The following is a 22500-nucleotide window of genomic DNA, read 5'->3' as shown; positions in this document are numbered from 1 at the left end:
TAGAACAACGAACTCCAACAAAAAAAATGTTTAAACAAAAATATTTTATATTTTGTAAACATATTAAGTCCTCCAATTTTTTCTCTAATATTTAATCCAAAAAACCTTCACATCTACATCTAGGTTTCATGAATTAATTTGCATCAAAATTATGCTTTACACAAAAAAAAATTTAAATAAAAGATAAAAAGCTTAGTTTCTTATCTTGCTTCAGCCAACTATGTGACAATTTACTCTAAAAAAAAAAAACTTCTATGTGATAATTCAAAAGGTCATTCATATGTACTATTAATCACATAATATTTTTAATGAGAAGTATAACTTGTTTAAATAATACATATATATAGATGGCTGTATAATTTACCATGAAATTGATTGAAAAAGATGACTTCAAACATTTTGAAACCAAACTTTGACTAGAATAAAATACAAATATAAAAACACGAACAAAAATATTGAGATTTAAAACTAACCGAAGTCAAGAAATTGGATCAAAATTATGACTTTATGAGCAATTGAACAAAAAATTTTGGGATTAAGCGAGACTCATGCATATCCTAAACCCGCCAATATCCCGCCTCCAAAGTCTCAACAGCCAACAAATATCATATGGTAAATAATATTCATGCAATATCAGTTTGCCAACTTCATTGTTTTGGTCGATCTGGATTTGATCATTTCATTAATGTCGTTAACTCGAATCGAATCCACCAGTTTGTTCAGGTTTTTGGTTTTTGTCTTACAAGCCAACCACTAAACTACGTACATTTGCGGCTTATTACAATTAAATGAAAAACTAATTTATTCAATTTAAAGAGCAAATATTTATACATTTAAGAAAGCTTAGTCACAATGGAAATTGTTCAAATTGTTAAATATATTAGTAACTCAATGTGTTATACTATATTGTATACACTAGAGTGGATGCGGAAGGAGAAACATAAAATAGGAACACCGACAACATGAGAGTTACGTGGTTCAACTTTGTTAGCTTATGTCCACGGAGGAATCCCTTAAGGACTATATATTTATTATGTAAGAGTTTAATATAATACTTGTGTTACAATGAGCCCTAACATAAGTATATATAGGCAACTGAACCCTAACACACTAAATTTATCACATGTGCTTTGCAAATGCAATAATTTCTTTTTTATTTATTTGTTTTTTTGGTTTAGTGTTATAATGTTTAAAAGTGATATATAAATAACCGTGGGTATTTTTTTTTTTAAGAAAAAGATAAGGTAACGTAGAATAGTGTTTAAAAATGAGATAAAGATAGTGTCCTAAGTTTTAGGTTGAATGGAGAAAATAAAGGAAAAAGCCTAATACTTAGGGAAAGAAAATTACTCTTTTAACCAGTTTTTGTTTTTTTAATTTAAAATTATTTAACTTAATGATAGAGGTATTTTAGAGAGTTTAAGAATTTGTGTGAGAGTATTTTAGTATGCAAAAAGTTGAAAACCAAATCTGAAATCCTGTTATTAATAGTATAGAAGATATATATATATATATATATATATATATATGAGAATACTAATTAAGTATTTTTAACACACACATATAGGGAGAGGGGGAAGGTATTAAAGAAGCTAACAATAATGTATTTCTTTTATTGTAAATAATATTTTATTACTGACAAACATTTTAAGTTGGTTAAAAAAAGAAGTATGGCATGTACATATCCCTTGAAAATAAATCACATTTATGATAGAATTATAGGTATTTTTATGTAGAAACTTTTTCCGTCGCAAATGTTTCAATATTTGACAAGATATTTTTGACAGAAAATATTTGCGGTTGAAAAAGAAAATTTCTTTCGACAAATTTTCTTGTCCATTAGAAAATTTTGTTGCAAATAGCAACTTTTTTGTAGTGATACCAATTACCAGTACAAGAATGTGATAAGATTCAGCAATACACACACATCTCATATGATATATAAGTCTCCATGATACACCCGTATATATTCATTCTAAATTCGCATATCGTAAGAATTAAAAAAAAAAAAAAAACAATGTTAAGAAGTTCTCTCTCACCGAATCATATGACAGCCAAGGTTTATCATTGGGTGACTTTTTTTTTGGCTAGGAATCATTGGGTTACTCTTGAAAGGTATGTAAAGTGCTTTTTAAGTATTATTATTTTTCACTAAAAATAATGGCTATATATCCAATGGTATTTTGTTCACTTATATGGGTATCTCATTAAGTAAAATTATTGTTTCACACTGATTGATGTGCACTCCATCGCTATACAATTAATAACTATACTTCCATACCAAGTGTTCACATTTTTTTCTCATTCTTTTGAAGGGAAATTACACTTTAATTACCATCCTAAAGTATACTCCCGATTGCTTGCACCCTAAATTATATATGACATTTGTTACACTTTACACCTTGACATTAAGTTTGATGTTAACTTGGATGGAAAAATATTGCTCCACTTGAAAATACCTAATTGCACTTCTTCTCAATTTTTTAAAATCAAATAAAAAAATTACACTTTACCATTCTAAAATATACTATTGATTATACTTTGCACCTTACATTTAGAATTTTTATCTAAGTTAATAGCAAACTTAACGTTGGAGTGTAAAGTGTAACAAATGTCATAATTTAAGGTGACATTCAATTAATATGTGGTATAGTTTAAGATAGTAAAATGTAAATTTTCACATTTTTTAAGAATATTTGCATTTAACACATGAAACTAATGATGTGTGTGGAGAGTGTATACAAGTGAATCTTCCGTCTTATCTAACTAAAATCAAAGAATAAATAGAAATATTGTTTCACACTAGTTGATGCACCACTTAATACCTATTCGTTCATACCTAGTGTTCACATTTTTTTTTTAAAAATGTCTACAGTTAACACATGAAACTAATGATATATACAGAACCTAATGAGTATGAGATAATGGCATTAATTAATAATTAATGCAAATGCAAATGCAAATGCTCTAATGTAGTAAGAACCAATAGTGTTTTGTATCTTTGTCTTTGTTTGTAGATGGTTGAATTATAATGTATTATAAAACAATGATTTGATATATTTTTCTTCGTTGATAAGCCAAAAATGTATTGACCCATTTGATAAATTAATCAATTAAATAGCCAAGTTAATTAATTAATCCAAATAACATGCAAAACGCGTGGTAGCACAAACAAATCACCAACTAAGTTAATATGCAATGGAAAATAAAGTTGACACGGTGATTTGTTTACGAATGAGGAAAAACTCCAAGGCAAAAGCCCCATCGGATGATTTTAAGGTTACCACTCCCGAGAATCCATTATTATCACAACAAGCGGTTATAAGTAAAGGAATTCCAGTACCTTATACCAACCTACAGTTGAACCCTTACCCTAATACACAATTGGACTTGTTTTGTAGTGACAATCTCTCATTTTCAATGCACAGCTCCCAGAACGTGATTAACCAATCGATGCGCGGATCCCAGTACACGGCTTATTCATTTGTACAAATCCAAGTACGTGACTAACCCACTAACTTGAGAAGGATGTTGGCTGCAAAATTCTTCAGTTCATCAACATGATGAAGATCACGAAACTCCTTGGTTACAAAACCTTACAGCGTACAAATGCAGCAGCTTCTTCAAGAGATAGTTGAACTATGGTAAATTCTGTCTCTAGTCACAATTTGCATGAACAAAACTTTGCCTCATACTTGCGCAACCTTTAATGGCTTTTAAAATAATCCTTATATATGTTTAGGGTTGTGAGAAAAGAAAACCTAAACACATACACATGGATATGCATGAAATCAGATTTGAAAAACTGATTTTTGTAAATCTCAATAGATAGGTTATCTCTCAAGCAGCTGTCAAGTATCGGGCTAAAGATCCCTTTTAAACCTTGATAGATGCTATCTGTTAAGCTAGCTGTCGAGTTTTAAAATCCAGCACTTCTTCATTTGTTTCTTGGACAAATTTGCATGGTTTCAATACTTGGACTTGAATCTTGTTCTTTGAAGTATTAAACATATCATAGATCTACCCAATTACAAGTAAAGTGTGTTTCGTCAAAGGATTAGCCAATTCTAAATGACATATGTTCTTAACATGATTCATATATGTCCTAACATTTGTTGATGATTTGTTAATACTAAATAGATGCTTATTTAAAATTTCATGATTTTTTTTGCGCGGGGGGAAACTTGAAATCCTAGGTTTGTACATGCTCCATCCTACCGCATGCATGATAATTTCTTGATTGTTTCCTCTTAATTGTTTTTATCAATGCAATCACCCACTACATTAATGCCCCTCACCTAATTTTTCACTTTTCGAGAAAGTATCTTCTTTTTGTAACTAAAGCCAAGCAAGTTATAATTCCCTAACTAAGCTAAGTCTACCACAATCATCTTTCCAACGAAAAGCCACTTGAACCCTTTAGATTTATGGTAGAAAGCCATGGCTTATCTAACAAACCAAAGGCATCTCAATTTTGTAGAAATCAAACCAAACCCATTAATTATAAAAGGAAAATCAAAGGGGAATGGCCTAGAAGAGAAAGAACATGAGAATGCAAAATATGAAGGGTACTCATAGAACATCAAGCTATCTATCTTGCATCATTGACAAAATTTTGAAAATGCAAAATAAATCCATTTTTATCATAAAAAACTACTTTATCTATTTTACACCCTACATAACATCATCTATTTTACAATTTACTAAATTAAGTTAATCTTTAGAGAGAGAGAGAGAGAATTGAATAATTTTTTTTTTAAAACAAAAAACAAAAAAGATTTAGATGAGCTACAGGGACGAGGGAACATGTAAATATACATGTCCACTATATGATTTTTGGTGTGATTTTCTATTTTTGGTGCTTTTGAAACACCGAATGCAAATACTTTAACAATAACAAATCTCATTCTTAGTTTAGAAGATAAAAAGAACTTTTAATTATCCAAACAAAGAGGAAGACAAAATAATTTTTCCTCAAAGAATTCATATCCACACAATGCCTTACTTTTTGATTCGATGCTTCACGCCTTCACTTGAAAAGTAAGAAGCTGACAAAGCAAAGACTCTTTATTTAGGTGCTGGAGAATTTTATATTTGATGCTTTGGTAACTTACGTGCCTTAACAAACTAATGGGTGCTCCATTCAGGGAAAAAAAAAAAAACTAATGAGTGCTCCAAATTCAGAAAAGAAAAAAAAAAAGACTGCTCTAATGATTTCATCTATCATGTTCATTAAAAAAAATGAATTCATCTATCATGTAGTTTTTAAAGTTTAAAAAATAGTAGGTTAAATCTAGTACATTTAATCTACCGTAAGGAAATAAATGGTGTACGAGAGCAGGGACAATGGGCATCGCATCAATCGATTCTCGAAATCCAATATCAACAATCGAGTGGGTCTAGGAGGTATCAGATTCATATAGCAAATTGGTCAATTGTACTATTAATTACTAATAATATGGAGATGCCTTGGGAACAAGGCGTTAAGCTTGTGAATCAATCTTCTAAAGAATTTTAAACGATGCATCATTGCAAAAGATTTGCTAAAAGCCTAAAACTTGTGAGATCCAGGAAACACATTTCACAAGACTCAAACGAATGTTTTTTCCTATTACTTTCTCCTCTATGCCTTTTCTTCTCTCTTTCTTTCACTCTTCCCTGTTCAGACAACTTTCCTCCTCCTCCACATGTGGGTTTAGCAAGCAAATGCTGACCAAGAGAATTGAGAAAGTCAATCACTGGTGTGTGGCATCAATTAGAAGCCAGGGCCGGCTAAGGGACTAAGGCCCCCATTGAAACCAAAAAAGAAAAGAAAAGCCCCCAACATGTTTAAAAAGGCTCAAAGAAGTGTAGGACGATATTTAATTTTTTTTTTTAAAGAAAAAAAAAGTGGACTTTGCATTCTTCCCCCTACATCTAAGAAGGCCCAAAAAATATTGGATTAATAAAAATTCAACCTAATTGAAACTCCAAAATTGTTTATGAGTGTGTTGAGTGAGTGGATAAGATAAAAAAAAATGTTAATAAAACCTAAATAAGAAAATTTATTTAGTGGGTTCTAGTTAATTTAACAGGCAAATTTTCTGATGGTTGAATAAAAGATCTAAGATTAATTCCTGCCTACATAAAAAATCGGATGATGTCTTGACTCTATCAAAAAAAAAAAAAACTTATTTAATAATTTTGCATTTAAAAAAAATTAATTAGAAAAAACATATGTTTTATAGAAAGTTAAATAAAAATTCTTTAATTTGTATTTAGATATTTAAAAATCTCATTTAAAATTATCGTCTTATATGGCCCCCAAATTGTTTTGAGTCATCCCTATTTTAAGCTCACATAATTGATTGGTTTTTGAGTCTTGGTGGTGGTCTTGGGTTTTAGACTGATTGCAGTTATTGATTAATTGTGCTCACGGCAGGATTTGATGATTTGGGTGTTTGGATTTTGTCATTGGTAGTGATGGTTCATGACGACTTGATGGTGATGGTTTCGGATTTGTGTGGAATTAGGTTGTTGTGTATGGGCTAGTCTATGGTTGAATGTGGTGGTTATGGTGCTTATCTTTGATGTTTTGGGGTATTGATAGATTCTTGTCGCCAATTTAGTTGGATTTGGAAAATTTTGAATTTTATTTGATTTTTTTTTTTGGAAATTGATTTTTTTATAATTTTTTTTATAGATGTTCTCATTGTGGAAATTGTAGAAAATTGGTATAGAAATGGTAGAAATTGGTTGAATTTTTTAAAATATTTGGAAATTGTTGATGGGTATATGCTTTTCATTAAAAGAATTTCTTAATTTCTTTGGTATAAAACAATTTAATTAAAAAAGAAGAGGATTTACCTCTATTCTTTTCACTTTGAAATATTTATATATATTTAAAATAATGTTATATTTATGTCACCAAAAGCCACTTTATATAATTTTACATATCTATTTTATGTTTTTTTTAACAACATATCATGCATCTCATTATTTATTTTACAATTTATCTCATTAAAATAATCTATCAAACCCCCCACCAACAACACAACAGTAATTGAACCCAAAAACCAAACCTGCCACCGCAACGCAAACCCACCCCCGACCTAGCAACAATCCACACCAACTAAGTAATGACCATCGACACCGACAACTCACCCCAGCCATGGAAACTATCAAAATCACTGCCACCAAAACCCAAAACCAAACAGAGCCGCTGCCATCAAAATTAAACTCACCAATATTATCACTGACGACCACACTCTAGCCACAATGATCACTGCAACAACCCAATATGAAAGGTGGGGGCCTGAAAAAAAGGAGGAAGAGGAAGGACCAGGGAGGAGGGAGGGTGCGAGAACAATGACAGCGAAAACGGGAGAGATTTTGTCAAAAGGCATTGTACTATAATGTATTATCTGCTAGTAGAGTATCAAACACTACCTTATTCAATGGACCAAAAATTGAAATTTTTTTGTAAAACTTCAGTTGAAAATGATAGCAAATAAAATAAATCTAGAGGATTAAGATGAAGTACATGAGAGATTTTATTATTTAATTTGGGTTAATATATGCTAACAAAAAAGAAAAAAAATAAAAAGAAAAAATAAAAAAAATTCAACCCAATGTGAATTTGTGTACATGGGATTGCGCTTTATAATGAACCAATTGATATTATCAAAAGAAGAAGATGAAAGAAAAAAAAGTTTGGTAAATGTAATATTTCCTTTTAAATATCATGCACAGGACCTATTAACGGAGTTTTTATACTTTTTTTTTTTTTAATCAAAGATACCAAAAATCTGTTAGTGAGTTTCAGTTAGCTCAATCAATCAAGATATAAATTTTTGGATAAGAGAGTAAGAATTCGAAAATTAATCAGGGTTTAAATTTCCCAACATTCTCTGGGTCTGTTTGAATATTGCTTATTTTGCTGAAAATTGAAAACACTGTAGTAAAATAATTTTAAAACGCAGGTCCCAGTATGAACATGACATGACAAGACAAATTACACCGAAAATAAATAGTTTGGTGTTAAGCCAAAAAGTTACTAGAATGAATGGCTGAAATTTACTTTGATTAAAAAAATTATATTTGAATGAATGGTTAGTGTTTAGTGTATTTGAATTGTGGATATATAATAATATAATATTGATTAATACCGTTGAATATTCTGTGTATAATGCTACCTGTGCATTTGTCTTCATTTATGTGCATAGTGCCATGGGTCCCACTGAAAAAAAAAGCCAAATGCAAAATGTGCAACCAGTGCAATCCAAAGGTAGGCTCTATGTAATAAGGAATTTCTTTTATCAGCTTTGACTTGTTTAAAACTCTTAATTGGTAGATTAATAAAGTTGTATGTTAAAATATTTATTAATATTATTGGCACTTTTTGATGTTTTCAAAAAGTTCATAGTTGAAGGTTCAAATTCCTCTTCCCAACCTATTGAATTATAATATATAAACATTTTAACACACGCATACTAGGAGAGGGGAGAATGTCTTAAATTTTTTTTTTAATGTGAATTAATCTTATATTGAAAAATAAGTGTAAGTTAAACAGATTTAAAGTTTATGCTGTGTATCCAATAGTTAAGCCCTTTTGGATATATATCACTGTAAGTTTTTTTAAGATATTTTCTTCTCTCTTTGTATGTATGTGTTAAAAATACATATTAATGTCTAAAAAAATATTATAATATATAAACAAATAATGTTGTAATTGCCAATTAATGTCTTGAGATCATGAGGAATCTTTGCAATCTCAATTAAATCCTAAACGAGCGTGTACTAAGATGTAAATTACCTATTATATTTTGTATGGCAGTAAAGCACTTGTTTTATAATTACTTTATGTTATTAATTATATTATTTAATTTTTGTTGAATCATTTATATTTTTCTTTTTGTGAAGTCAATTAATCATATGTTTCATGCTTATGTTTGAATGTCTTGTTTGCTTAAGCTAAAAGCTTAGCTCTAGCCTCTATCACCTTTTTTTTTTTAATGAGTTCTTAAATAAAAAAAATAAATGACTGATTTTGTTTTGATAATTTGATAATTGAAGGGGTAGGGTTTAAATTTTAAATGTTTCCATTAGAATTACCAGGAGGAACTAATTGAATTATAAAGCTTTTAACCAAAGAATTGGTTTTCATGCCTTTACTAGACTAGCTTTCATTATGTTAATACAGCCAAAATGCAATACAGTAGAGGCCAAGACAGCTAACGTGGTAGACCAGGAAAGACTGCTATTACCATGAAAGCAATAAAGATGTCTTGCTTACCGTTGGTTAAAAAACCCCTCAATTTTCTAAAGTGTTGTGATCAAGCTTAGAGCCGTCACCAGGTATAGTATAAGTAACATCCAGGTTTTATTGGCAATTAGTGAGAGTGGTGGTGGTGGCGACAATGGGAGTGACGATAATGACAATGGTGATAGTGGCAATGACGACAACAGTGGTTCTGATGGTAGTGGTAGTAGATATATGGGATGATATTGGCAACAATAGTGGTAATGGTAACATTAACCATGTAAAGAGTCCTGATAATGGTATGAGAATGGTTTTATTGATAGAATTCGTATACTGACACAATTCTCCTTAAAATTTAAACTTGGGATTTTGATGCTTAAAAATACGGAGATCAAGGTTTCACATACTCATTTAAATAACTCTTTTATTAACCCAAACAAAGGAAATCAACATTAGAAATTTTCAAATTACAGCTTTGAATAAATCTCATACCAAACTCCCTTGTTTGGACACAACATAAAAGTTCAAAGAAAGAAAGAGGGCATCTCTAAATAGTAAATCTTACATGAAGCAAGTCGTTTACTTGAAAAACTCTATAACCCAAAAATCACAGACAGGACATTCAAATTTGATGCCACTAAATCCAGCCATGGTTGCCAAGGCCATGATTTCTTCTTGGGTCCTTTCCTTTCCTCCTGTGTATTGAGTCATCATAAACATATCCAATTGATAGGTGCTCTTCATAGAAGTGCTAATATTGGGCATAGTTGGAATAACTGCCTCCACAACAATTACCTTTCCATCACTTGGGATAGCATTGTAGCAATTTTTTAACAGCTTCAAGCAGTACTCGTCACTCCAATCATGAAGTATCCACTGAAAATCATCCAATTATGGCATCATTTGTCTTGAAAAATTAATTATACCACATATTATTTATTTCGTATAAATTATATATATATATATATATATATATATATATATATATCATTTCTACCTTATATATAACTAGTTTCTTATAATATTTTGCGCCATTACCAAATCAATTGGATGGGGAATAATTGAGACAATCACATAAGAAGAAAAGCATTTCCTATGCAACACAAATGCGTTTGTAATGTATTTGGGTTTAAGTCAAGGGTACCTGTGAATCAAAACATAATGCCTTTTAAATATGAAACTAACCTTCATAAAAATGGCATGCCCTTCAGGAACGTTCTCAAACATATCTCCTTCTACATGTTCCACACCTGTAACATAAATTAAAACCTTATCTACATAGATTGCGTATAAATACACCTTAGGTTATTAAGGTTTTCAAACTTATGATCCAAATTATTATTCCTCAAAAACATTAAAACATTTTACAAAATTTTGACTTTTAACTTCTTCTCTTTCTTCTTCTTCTTCTTCTTCTTCTTTTGGAGAATCAATAAAGTTTTAACTTGGTGAAATAAGACTAAACTTGAAAAATGAAAATTATGAATTGAAATAATACCAGGATAAGCTGGAGCATGTTGTATAACATGAGGCAAGTCGAAATTAATGCCCTTGATATTGGGGTATCTAGTAGTGATTAGGTTAATGGTAACTCCTAGACCACCACCAACATCAACTAGTTGCCTGAGTTGCTCAAAACCTTTGTAAGACTCGAGGATCTTCTTGATGACAATAGTAGTGTGGTTGAACATTGCTGCATTAAACACCTTATTAAACCTGGGGTCCAAGTCTGGGTACTTGAAGGCATTCATGCCATAAGTTCTATTGAATGGAATTCCTCCCTCAAGAATTGCATTGTTCAGTTGGGACCTATGAAGACCTTTGGTTAGATACCATATCTTTCATTTTTCTAGATTCAAGGGCGCTGCACAATTACAATAGCATATTTAATTTTTGAAAATTAAATATTAGGGAACTGAGTATGCCTTTGAGGTGATACTGAACCACATAAGTGGAACTACCAAATCTTATGAGATGGTCTAATGAGACCATCCTTTCAAGATATATTTTATAAGAGACATACACATGTTATGAAAGCGACATCTTATAAGATATATCTATCTCCAATAAATGACCATATGATATATCTATCTCAATTTTGTGAAATTTAATTTTGGTTTTGAATATCGTCCTTTACACTAATAAAAAATAATTAACTTTCTTTACTATTAAAAGAATAATGATTAAATTTCAAGAAAAATAAAAGTTACAAATCTTCTATATCTATACGGCTTTCCCATACAACTAAACAAAACTTTGTTTTGCTTTTGCCTATCAATATTTGACCCAATTTTTTTCGATACCAAATTTTGTCGATATCAAATGTAATCATTTGACCCAAATTAATCAAGAAAAGAAGTTGTTAAAAAGGGCATAAAGCCTATCACAATAAAAATAGTAAAATATAGGGGCAATTACATATATGCATATAACAGATAGTAGACTTTGACCTTAATTTCAAATTTAATTCAATGTTTAATTATATTAACCACCATTTTTATAGATTAAAAGTGTTATGATGCTTTGAGAACTTTGTAATTTCACTAGTTGGCACCTCTTGATATTTAAATAAAAACATTCAGAATTCAAATCATCTCTACCCTAATTATCAAATTATATATATAATAAAAAAAGTGTTATAATAAAAAAAGTTACGGCACAAAAAGAAATATGGTCTAGATTTTCTCTTACTTCACACATTCGTAACCTATTATCAAAGGTAATAAGCAAAAATAAATCAAATAATCAATGAAGACCAAGTAAAGGGGAAAAAAGAAGAAGTAGTTTTATAGCTACAAATGATTTTATAACATTTTTATAAAGTATTGATATGATCAATTCTTATTAGTTTTTTTCTAGGCTTATCGTTAAAATTACTTTTTTCACTTACCAATAACTGTATATCATATCATTATCAGCCGTATGTAAATAATGTTGTAAAATAGTTTATAAATCTAGCAAGTTTCAGATTCAACGTAAGGAAGGAAAAAAATAAATAAATAAATAAACGAACCAGCATTTTATAAAGACTTGGTCTTGAGCCAAGGCCATGAAGGGACCCAATGACACGCCATCTTCATTAGTCACAAAGTACTCAGACACAGGAGTAAGACTGTAGAGCCTCTGGAAAGACCCAAAGTCCTCATCAGCAACCACGGTGCAGCCAAGCACAGAGTGGCTGACCAGCAGCTTGAGAATGCGGTCCAGCATCATGGCTGCGTCGGGGTTCTTGGTGGGCATCTGAGCTACAATCTGCGAGGGAGAGAGCTTGGCTCCAGGACCCGCTTTGGCTAAGATATCAAAAACCCCAAGCTCAGTGGCCGAGTGCAAGACCATGGGCAGCACAATGGAGGTCGAGAACTGCATGGCACAGGAGAAACTCTTTTCTTCTCTTTGATCATTATCCAGATTTCTTAGATGGGATTCTTTTAGAAAGGCCATAATAGAACTAAGTGAACAGAACTCTTCTTTTTTTGGTTGTAGCAGAACTCTTATTTGTTTTCTTCACGTACTATTATCTAATTGAATGGTTGATATATATAGGCATTCAGGGATGGGTAAAACTTAGGTACCGTTTGGATACGGATTATTATTGCTACGTTTTGCTTTTCTGTGTTTTGTCCATTTTTTTTTTTCAATGTGCATGAACAGTACTGGTACTGTTCATGTACGTTATTTCACTATGCAGGAGACCAATTTCACTGTTCATGCACTGTAGCTGCACAGTTCATGGGACCCACAAGCACTTTATTCAAAAAAAAAAATTAAAAATGAGTCCCACAGCACTATTCACACATTTAAAAATTATTTTGCTACAGTGTTTTCAGTTTTCAGTTTCTGTAATAAACTCTATCCAAACGGACCCTTATTTACACATTAGTGTGTATACACACAAATGTTAAGGGGCTTGGGTGAAAAAAATAGTCACTCATCACTTATCACTCAAATATCATCACTCATCACTTTATAACTTATTTCCTATCACTAAATAATCCCCAAATATCTCCAAAACCCAGTTTGGCACCTAACTCAATTATGTTTTTCAACTTCAAAGACTTAAAAGTGTGAGACCCTTTTTAAAACTTAAAAAACTTAAAAGTCAAAAGTTGCGGCTGGGCCTGAGAAGTGCTCTGACCGTGGGTCATTCAATGTGTGCATATTTACAAAAAAGCCATCATAACTCAAAAACACCAAAAACTTGTTTTTAGGTTTGCTAACTCATTACTCAAAAATCAAAAGCTATTAACAATAATTAGAGTAGAGATGATTGAATCCTGAATATGAAATTTTGACTAATAAACAACGTTTACACTAATAAAAACTCATTAACTCATTACATACGTTTTAACCCAATTCATAATATTGAACTTTTGTAAAATACTCTTTTCATGTTGAATATTTAGTACAAAAGTCACAGGATGTATCCGTGCTCTCTGTAGCACCTCCTACCCTTTCCCTTTTCCTCACATATTCCTTTATGTGCTCTCTCTAGCCTATATAGATATCGGTTGCCCATCCTAACCTCCTTTCATGGAGGTCTCAGATCTTATTACTTGAACTGAAAACAGCTCTTGGATCGACGCATGTCTAGAGCTCCCTCCAAACCAACAAGACCCAAATAAATCCAACTTAATACTGATAGGAAAACTCATAACATACAAGAACGTCGGCACAACCACGGTCTCTGATGTTGTCAACAGAGCATGGAAACCATCCTTTCAGATTTGTGTCAGCCGTTTGGATAAAAATGTTTTCATATTCCACTTCAACCATGAAGCAGACTTCAACAATGCCTTTCGAAGAAAACCTTGGTCCATTAGAGGCGGGCACTTGGTTCTAAAGCAATGGAATCCTTCGCTGGCGTGGCAAGAGATTCCATTCTCAATGTCTACGGTCTAGGTTCAGATTCATGGGCTCCCTGAGCTTTGGAAGTCCTCTAGTAATCTTAGAAAACTGGGAGAAAAAGTGGGCACTGTTATTGAGATTGACCTTGCCGGTGAGGGCAGTGGAGTATGAAAAAGGTTTACCCATATCCAAGTTGAAGTTAAGCTCCTCCAACCTCTTATGCCTGGTATTTTCCTTCCAAGGGGTAAACTACCTCACCTATGGATTAGTTTCAGATATGAGAAACTGGTAGACGTGTGCTACCGCTGCGGTATTATCGGCCATGAAACCCATGCTTGCCAAGGCAAGGCCTTCCTTATCCGTAATTCGTTTGGTCATGAGCTCATCGCAGTGGGGCCATGATTAAAGTTAGAAAACAACTCCACACCGCATGATTTATTGCTGGTCCCCAACCACCTCTCGCCTCCAAACTCTCTTGCTGGAGCAGACTCACCCACACCTGATTCTGTCCCGATGGCAAAACCAGGCGAAGCCAGGACAAACGTACCATCCTACTAATGCAATTTGTCGCAGCAGTGCAAGGGACTAGTATGGTAGGAGGTACCAACAATCAACAGCTGGCAAACTTACCCACACACGTCAGCAGTGATGATCCCACTAGCACAGGAAAAGATGATGAGCCATATGTTTTTCACTCTTCAGGGGCTAAACACTCTTTGCAAGCCCATAGCCCACAGGGTCTCATAGATCAAGCTAATGATTCAAGCCTTCCCATACCACCTGGCTTTGGCCCACCCTTTTTAAGCCCACCTAACTTAAGCCCAAACTTAAACAGCCCCCTCAATCCTACAGAGCAACCTAAATCAAATTTTGAACTAACACCTAAAGCCCCTTCATCTCCAACAGCGATCTCACCCAATTGCTGACACCTTCAACAAAACCCAACTTCCTCTCCTTCTTCCCAAATCACAACACATCTACATAGTCAAAATCCCCAAACCAACATCAACCCCTCACTAAAAAGGAGAGTCAGGCGGCAAGAACTAAAGCTTTCCTTGAAGAAAGTCAAAATTGTGGTGGATGATCCAGAGGCTGTCTTCTGTGACTCTAAGACCGTATCTGGCACCCCTAACACAAGGGCTGAGCTGTAATACCTCACATACTTTTATTTGAGGTTATTATTAAATTTCCTTTTAAATATAATTGATGGGCCATTGGTATTCTTTTTATTAGTAACTGCAGCCCGCTACCCCTCTAAGCTCACATCTCTGATACAAACTACAGGGTAGAGGAAGAGATAGTCAAGGTTTTATCTAAGTGGCTAAGATGATTTTCCTTGGAGTTTAAAGCACATACAAGTGAAGAGACAATTAGATTGTTCATGGTATGATTTCTCACCGTTAGAAACAAAGAATTAAGGAGTTAGAATTCTATCATAGAAAACTTTAGTGATGTGTAGATTGTTAAATTGGTAATTTCTTAGATTACGATTTTACACTGTTTCAATAATTCTGGAATCCTAGGTTGCCATTGCTCGGACCCTAGAACAAAATCCGAAATTGTTAAATCCATGTATAAGGCCAACGTCACTTTAGTAGGTCTATAGGAAATTTTTGGGCTGCTGATTCATATACCGTAACATTAATTCTAACTTGTTGGAGAATTTGCACCCGACCCCACCCATGTGCCACTAGTTATCTCTCACTTTTTGTCAAAGTCCAAGTTCTCTGATTGACGGATTAAAGTTTTTGGTAGTCTTTGCCTAGACTTTGACTAGTACAAATACAATGAACCATTTAAGATTTAAGATTTACACAAAGGCTAATGACAGGTTTAAGATTTCATACCAAAATCCTTATATTAAATTCTAAAGTGCTGCTACTGCATTCCTCATGGTCAAATGAGTTTCGATTAATGCAAGGATGTATTATTGATTAGAATACCATTGGTTAGAGAAACGTTAATTTACTGTCGAAAGTGTTATTAGTTTAGCAAAATATAATCCTAGTGAGTCCATTTGTATAGTTCTATAAGCCTTATATTTTGTGGAGGATATTAAGTAATTTCCATGATTGAACATAGGTCTTATTTAAGAGTGTTTTGAGGCTTTTTGGAGGTTGTTTCGCCTGGACTTTCAGAGTGATTCAAGTGTTGTAAGTAATTATGCATAAGTTTTGTTCTTTAGATTCTTAGAAGTTAAAGATTTTCGAAAGTTATATTTGTAAGCTTACATTTTTAAAAGTTCATTAAAAAGCATTTTTTTTACACTATTGAAAGAGAAACTTCGACTTTTAAATAATGTTTTAAAGAGAAAATTTTGATTTTAAATAAAATTTTGAATATCTAAATCTCATTTAAAAGATAATTTCTATACTAAATTATTTTCAGAAAATAATTGAGTTTCAAAGTAAATTTTCTAAAAAGGTCCTTGTTCTTTAAGTTTGTTTAAAACCAAGAGATTTCAAAGTCATATTCTTTTTTTTTTTTTTTTTTCCAAATGGTATTTAAGATGCTTCCTTTAGCAAATTGGGTTTTTAAACTTACTCAAGAATTGTAAAAAAATATTTATATAAACTCTTCAGTTCTTATTCATTCCCTAAGAGAGTCAAGCATCCTTTGATTCAATTTCAATTCAATATTGTGATATTCGATATGTCTCTAAATCTGGAATAATGTTGAATATTAAGAAAATTATTCTATTTTTTTTATGTATTTTGTTTTGTGATATGTGACTCAAAATGAGTATTTTTAGAATTGATCAGGTATATGTGTAAATCTGCTCACAGGATTGTATGTGAGAATATGTATTGATCCCTCACCAGCAGGGGTTAGATGTTGGTATCCACTCATAGGATTGTATGTGAGAATATGTGATGTGTATATGTGACACTGTGCTCTGATCAATTATATGTATGTGATTTCAAATGATTTTAAGATGTGATTACATACATATTAAGTGATTCATTATATGTTTTGTGGAATAATTATTTTTGATATTATTGAATGAGTTTGTGAAAAATCAAAATACTCATGCTTTGCTTAACTCTATTCTATTATGTATTTTGTATAATTACTTACTAGATGCGTGGCTCACTCCATCAATTACTGTTTTCATATTAAAGTGTAGGCAACTTCAGTGTTATTTGAAGACTTATAGAATTTTAGTTACCTTTATTTTGTAATTCATGTTTTATATAGTGGAGATTATTTTCAATTTGTGGAGTTTGGATTTTTGTAAGAGGTTTTTAAGAGTACTTGTTTCTTTGGAGTTTTAATTTATTTTGGATTAATTATGTTTATTGAGTTATATAAGTTCAGCTAGTTAGTCATGCATCTAAATTCATGTTCCATGGATATGGGTCGTGGGATATGGGTCGTGACATGAGTGCTTCATCCTAGGGGAAAGACAAAACACATTAGGTAAGGGATGCAATAAAATCCAAGGTAAGTCTTTTGAAACATTAAACCTTAATGCTCATAGCTCCCTAGTTGATCCTTCAATGAACCGTTAAAGAGAGAGGTTCAAAGTTTAAGGTTTAAGGTTTAAGGTTTTGAACATCAGACCGAAATCAAATCGAGGTCGAACCACGATTATATTATAATTAATTTAATAATTATTTAAAATATAAATAAATACAAATAGAAAAATAAAATAAAATAATCAAATTAAATGTATTTTTATAAAATTTTCGTAACTTATTTAACATGCTTGTGCCTAAATAAAATGTCATCATCTCATTAACATAAACAAAACAATAGATGCACATAGATATTTTCAACAAAAATTGAAGTATAATAATAATAATAATAATAATAATAATAATAATAATAATAATAATAATAATAATAAGGGTAAAATACTATTTTGGCCCCTAAACTTTACAAAAAGTTTGTTTTTCATCTCTAAACTTTAAGAAGTTCATTTTTCATCCCTAAACTATTGAAAAGTTCATATTTTATCCCTAAACTATTGAAAAGTTCATATTTTATCCCTAAACTATTGAAAATATTTTATTTATATCCTTAAACTTTACTAAAATTTTGTTTTTCATCCCTAAACTATTGAAAAAATTCTTTTTTCATCCTTATTTTTTGTCTCTATTCCATTCAAAAAACTTTTTACAAAGTTTAAGGATGAAAAAAGGACTTTTTAAAGTTTAGGGATGAAAAACAAATTTTTAGTAAAGTTTAGGGACCAAAATAATAATTTACCCTAATAATAATAATAATATAAAAAGCTATTTGTTCCATGTTGATAGATTCATGGCAGTTATAGTACAAAATTTTGAATTAAAGTAGCATTGTGCAATCAAAGCATGGAGTAATTCTTAGGCACCCTCAGAGTACAGAAAATGGTATTCTCTCCTCTCACATTCATGGTAGGGTCTATTCATTAAATTCATGGTGGGGTCTACCATAAATGTGAGAAAATGGAGCACCATTTCTCTGTACTCTGGGAGTACCTAAGAATTTTTCCAAAGCATGTGGGTGGGTGGCTGGCTCAACAGGCTAGCTATAGGCACTAGCACACTATACATTGCACACTTGAGAAAAAGACAAAAAATTAAGTTAAAAAGAAAAGAAATGCATTATGCACCACACGCTAGGGGTGGCCATTTGTGTTAAGAAAAAGACAAAAAAATTAAGTTAAAAAGAAAAGAAATGCATTGTGCACCACACACTAGGGGTGGCCATTTGTGCAATCAAAGCACATGGGTGGGTGGCTTACATCTCATTATCTCATCCCAACATTCATTTAGCATGGCATCACATCAAGACGGAAGCATAAGAAGAGATCCAAGCAACATGTGATTCATCCAAACATCAAGACAAGATCATATCACAAATACATGATCATTTCCAATATATGACTTACTTTTTACTTACCTTGCAGCAACTCAGCACTTATGAATAGTCAAATTATGAATAGTCAATTATGAATAGTCAAATTATAAAAAATCTTGGTTTAAGTCACAACCAAACACGTGAATAAAGCCACTAGGGGATACAATCCCAAGGATTTCCTTTATATATCGGTGTCTTACAGACACGATCTAAAGAGTAATGCTCAAGATACAGAAAATTGCACAACTTTGTGCCACAACTTATCACGTGGCGAGTTGTGATTGTGCCACAACTCTTACAGACACATGGCCCACCATCATACTTACACCCATCACACCTTGCCAAGTGGCGAGTTGTGGCACAAAGTTGTGCACTTTTCTGTGTCCCGTATCTCTCAAAACTCAAAACATGAAAGTTGTAGAACTTTGTCTTGGCGTTCCATAGCATCTTGAATCATCTCAATCGGAGCTCGGATGAGAGAGTTATGCCCCAGATTACGAAGCAATGTCAAAGATGTCCAGAATCGCCCAATTAATTTCGTTTTGCACTTAACGCCTCCATTTGTATCCTAAATCAAAATATAAGAATAATGAGTACATTTAAGCACCAAATAAGTATAAAAGACTAAACATTAAGGGAGAAAAATATGACAATTTGCATTCTTATCAATAACTAAAAACCTATCGTTTACAATTTATAGAGCAAGACTACCAGATTAATGCATACTTGCGTCATAGAGTGGTGTGCTAATATGATCCTATAAATCTAGAACTCTTTTCTTACACAAGATAAGGGTATGTAAAACTAAGTGTGTGACATCTTCATAAAGAATTTTTGTGTTAGATCACCGTTAATGACTTCATTGATATTGCCACTATGGGTGAGACTAGTGGGATTGATTTCTAGCTAGGCTCCTAATCATTGACTGCCATAAGTGGAGATCTTGAGCTCTAGACAATATGAATGGTTTCTTAGGCCAATGCTCGAGAATTCATGCTCAAGCTCTAGACGCGAGCTTACTGCCTCTCGATTGTTAAAGAAGACACTATGAAACGATAATGTGCTTGTGCAACACCGTGAAACTGTTAATATTTCAATCACAGAATATGTGCATCACTTAAAGTCACGTGCTCTACTGACTCACGCATGTGTAAAGTAAATTAAAGAAACAATACCGTATCATGAAAGAACTCTAATGAAGACCAAATGATGTCGTTCCCACTGGTTCACTGTTAGTTGTTGGATTAGGATTTAGGAGGGAAATTCAGTTCTGATTCTGTTTTAAATATTTTGTTCAGTTGTGATTCTATTTTAATCTCTTAAAGTTTGGGAATCCATAACATAATCTGTTTTATATTTTTACTGTAACTGTAATTCATTTCATTTTATGCAAGAGATCACAGTTTGTACAACTTTTCTCTCTTTTTTTTTTTCTTCAGAATTTATGAATTTCTTTCTCAATATGTTCCTACTTGTTCTTACTCTTGCATCACAAATATTAGCTTTAAACTACAAAAGCTCGATTAGTTGCCTTATCTAGTGATCCTTAGATTGTCATAGGAGAGTGTTAGAGATGGTCGAGTCGCAACCTTTGATTGTCATTAGCTTATTTTTTTCCGAATCAGTTGCCCCTATTCTCAAGGTTGGGCATTTAGAGAGTTAGTTAGGGGTATTCTCAAATTTCATATTGCCCTTGGAAACTACAAAGCATGCATAATTATTTGACTTGATGATTTCCCAAATTCTCCATGATTTCTTGTTGGATATGTGATTTTAAATGCCTGATAACGTTCTTTCTATACAGGTAACATTTCAAACTTCTTTTCATTCTGAGACATCACCTCTTTGGTTTTCTTTGCTTCATCTTCCTCTCCTCTTGTTGATGCTACTAGCATCTTTCATGGTGAACTCATTGTACATTTGTACATGCTTTAACCCTTACCTGTTTTCTTCCAGTAGTTTTCACTCTTCGTTTGCTCCACTGGATATGAACAAATCCCCGCTATAATTCGTTTTCTTCTTCTTCTTTTTCATACATTTTTGTGGGTACGCACCGTCATGCATTGTGCTTTGACAGCTTTGATTCTTTGTCCTCTATGTCACATTGAGTTTCCGCCAAGCTCTACCTTTGGGTTAGTTCGACATTACACCTGCTAGATTTCATCCATGTAATGGCTTCCATGGAGGAGGAGAGTTCCTCTTTAGGGTCTGAGAATTATCTCTACTCAGAATCTCAAATTTTGGATTCCAATTTGGATCAGCCTGTTCCATCCATTTTTAATCTCATTAGTCACACTCGTGTTATGTTTACTGTTGACTCTATCTTGTTTGAATTCAAATATCACCTTTAGGATTCGTTTAGATAGAACTTATTGCTGAAAATTGAAAACTGAAAACACTGCAGCAAAATAATTTTTAAATGTGTAAATAATACCATGGAACCTATTTTTATTTTTTTTTTTTTTTCTGAATAAAGTGTTTGTGGGTCTCATGAATAGTGCGTGAACAGTGCATAAGTAGCAACTTTGTCTCCCGCACAGTGCTGAACAGTACCGGTTACTATTCATGAACAGTAACAGATACAATGAAATAACGTACATGAACAGTATCCGGTACACGTTGAAAAAAGAAAAAAAAAAAAAAAGAGGGAGAAAACGCAGAATTGCAAAACGCAACAATTATAATTTGTATCCAAACGGATACGTACTATGTATCAATTATAATAGATCATATACAATTTTTTTTTTTTGATAGAATCACATATAATATATATATTTTTTTTTTTGGGTGAAATAATCATATATAATACTAGTCGCTAATCCGTGCAATGCACGGGATAGTTAAATAAAAATAATAATAATTAATCGTGAAAAAAGAAAAGGCTAAAGGAATAGATAATAAGTTGATTTGTTCATCAAGAAAAGACCTAAAAAAATAAATAAATAAAAAAGAAAGGGAAAACTATCTGCAAAGAATCGCAACTGTTTGTATGTTTACCTAGCTTGGCTCAAAGCCAGAATCCAAATTTAATTTTGCAACAATAAAAACATGCAACTTCATATTAATTATAAATCATCCTCACTACATGAATCTAATTTTCGCTCTACTATATTTTTGGAGATCATGTTCCTAAACATTCAATGTGTCAAGAATTTCAATAAACACTATTGCCACATCTATCTTTGTTCTAGACATTTAATTTACACATAAGCCAATAGAAACTGCAATTAGACAATCTTGACCCAAGCATTCTCCTACTAAAATCTCATTTCTTTCCTTTAAACCTGCACGTCAAAAGTGATTTCTAGCAAATATTACATTTACACAAAATCTAAGCAACCTAACTCACCTTACATCTTATAATTAAGCTAATAAAATCTTATAATTTCATTTTACAACTATAGCGTCTTGCTCATTAAAAGGTCGTACTCAATGCACAAAACTTTTGCTCATTATGAAGTGAACAAATCTAAAACAAAATTAATGCGTAAAATTCTAAATAGAATTACAATTCAACCGAGTATCAATAATTGCAAGAATTAAAAACAAAAGATTCAAAAGCAGAACTC

General features: G+C 32.2%; 1 protein-coding gene across 1 annotated transcript; it reads right to left on the bottom strand.

Annotated features, from left to right (window-relative positions):
* Positions 1-9638: 9638 nt before the first annotated feature.
* Positions 9639-12753, bottom strand: LOC142638637 (caffeic acid 3-O-methyltransferase-like). Its single transcript, XM_075812681.1, has 4 exons — positions 12255-12753; positions 10740-11050; positions 10427-10491; positions 9639-10117 (listed from the first exon to the last, which is right to left on the bottom strand). The coding sequence occupies exons 1-4, from the start codon at positions 12680-12682 to the stop codon at positions 9821-9823; spliced, it is 1101 nt and encodes a 366-aa protein (XP_075668796.1). The 5' UTR covers positions 12683-12753; the 3' UTR covers positions 9639-9820.
* Between the last annotated feature and the right edge of the window lie 9747 nt (positions 12754-22500).

This window comes from Castanea sativa, chromosome 6, assembly GCF_040712315.1.
Source record: "Castanea sativa cultivar Marrone di Chiusa Pesio chromosome 6, ASM4071231v1".
Taxonomy (NCBI): Eukaryota; Viridiplantae; Streptophyta; class Magnoliopsida; order Fagales; family Fagaceae; genus Castanea; species Castanea sativa.
The sequence above is the reverse complement of the archived record's forward strand: the minus strand, read 5'-3'. Positions and strand labels throughout refer to the sequence as shown.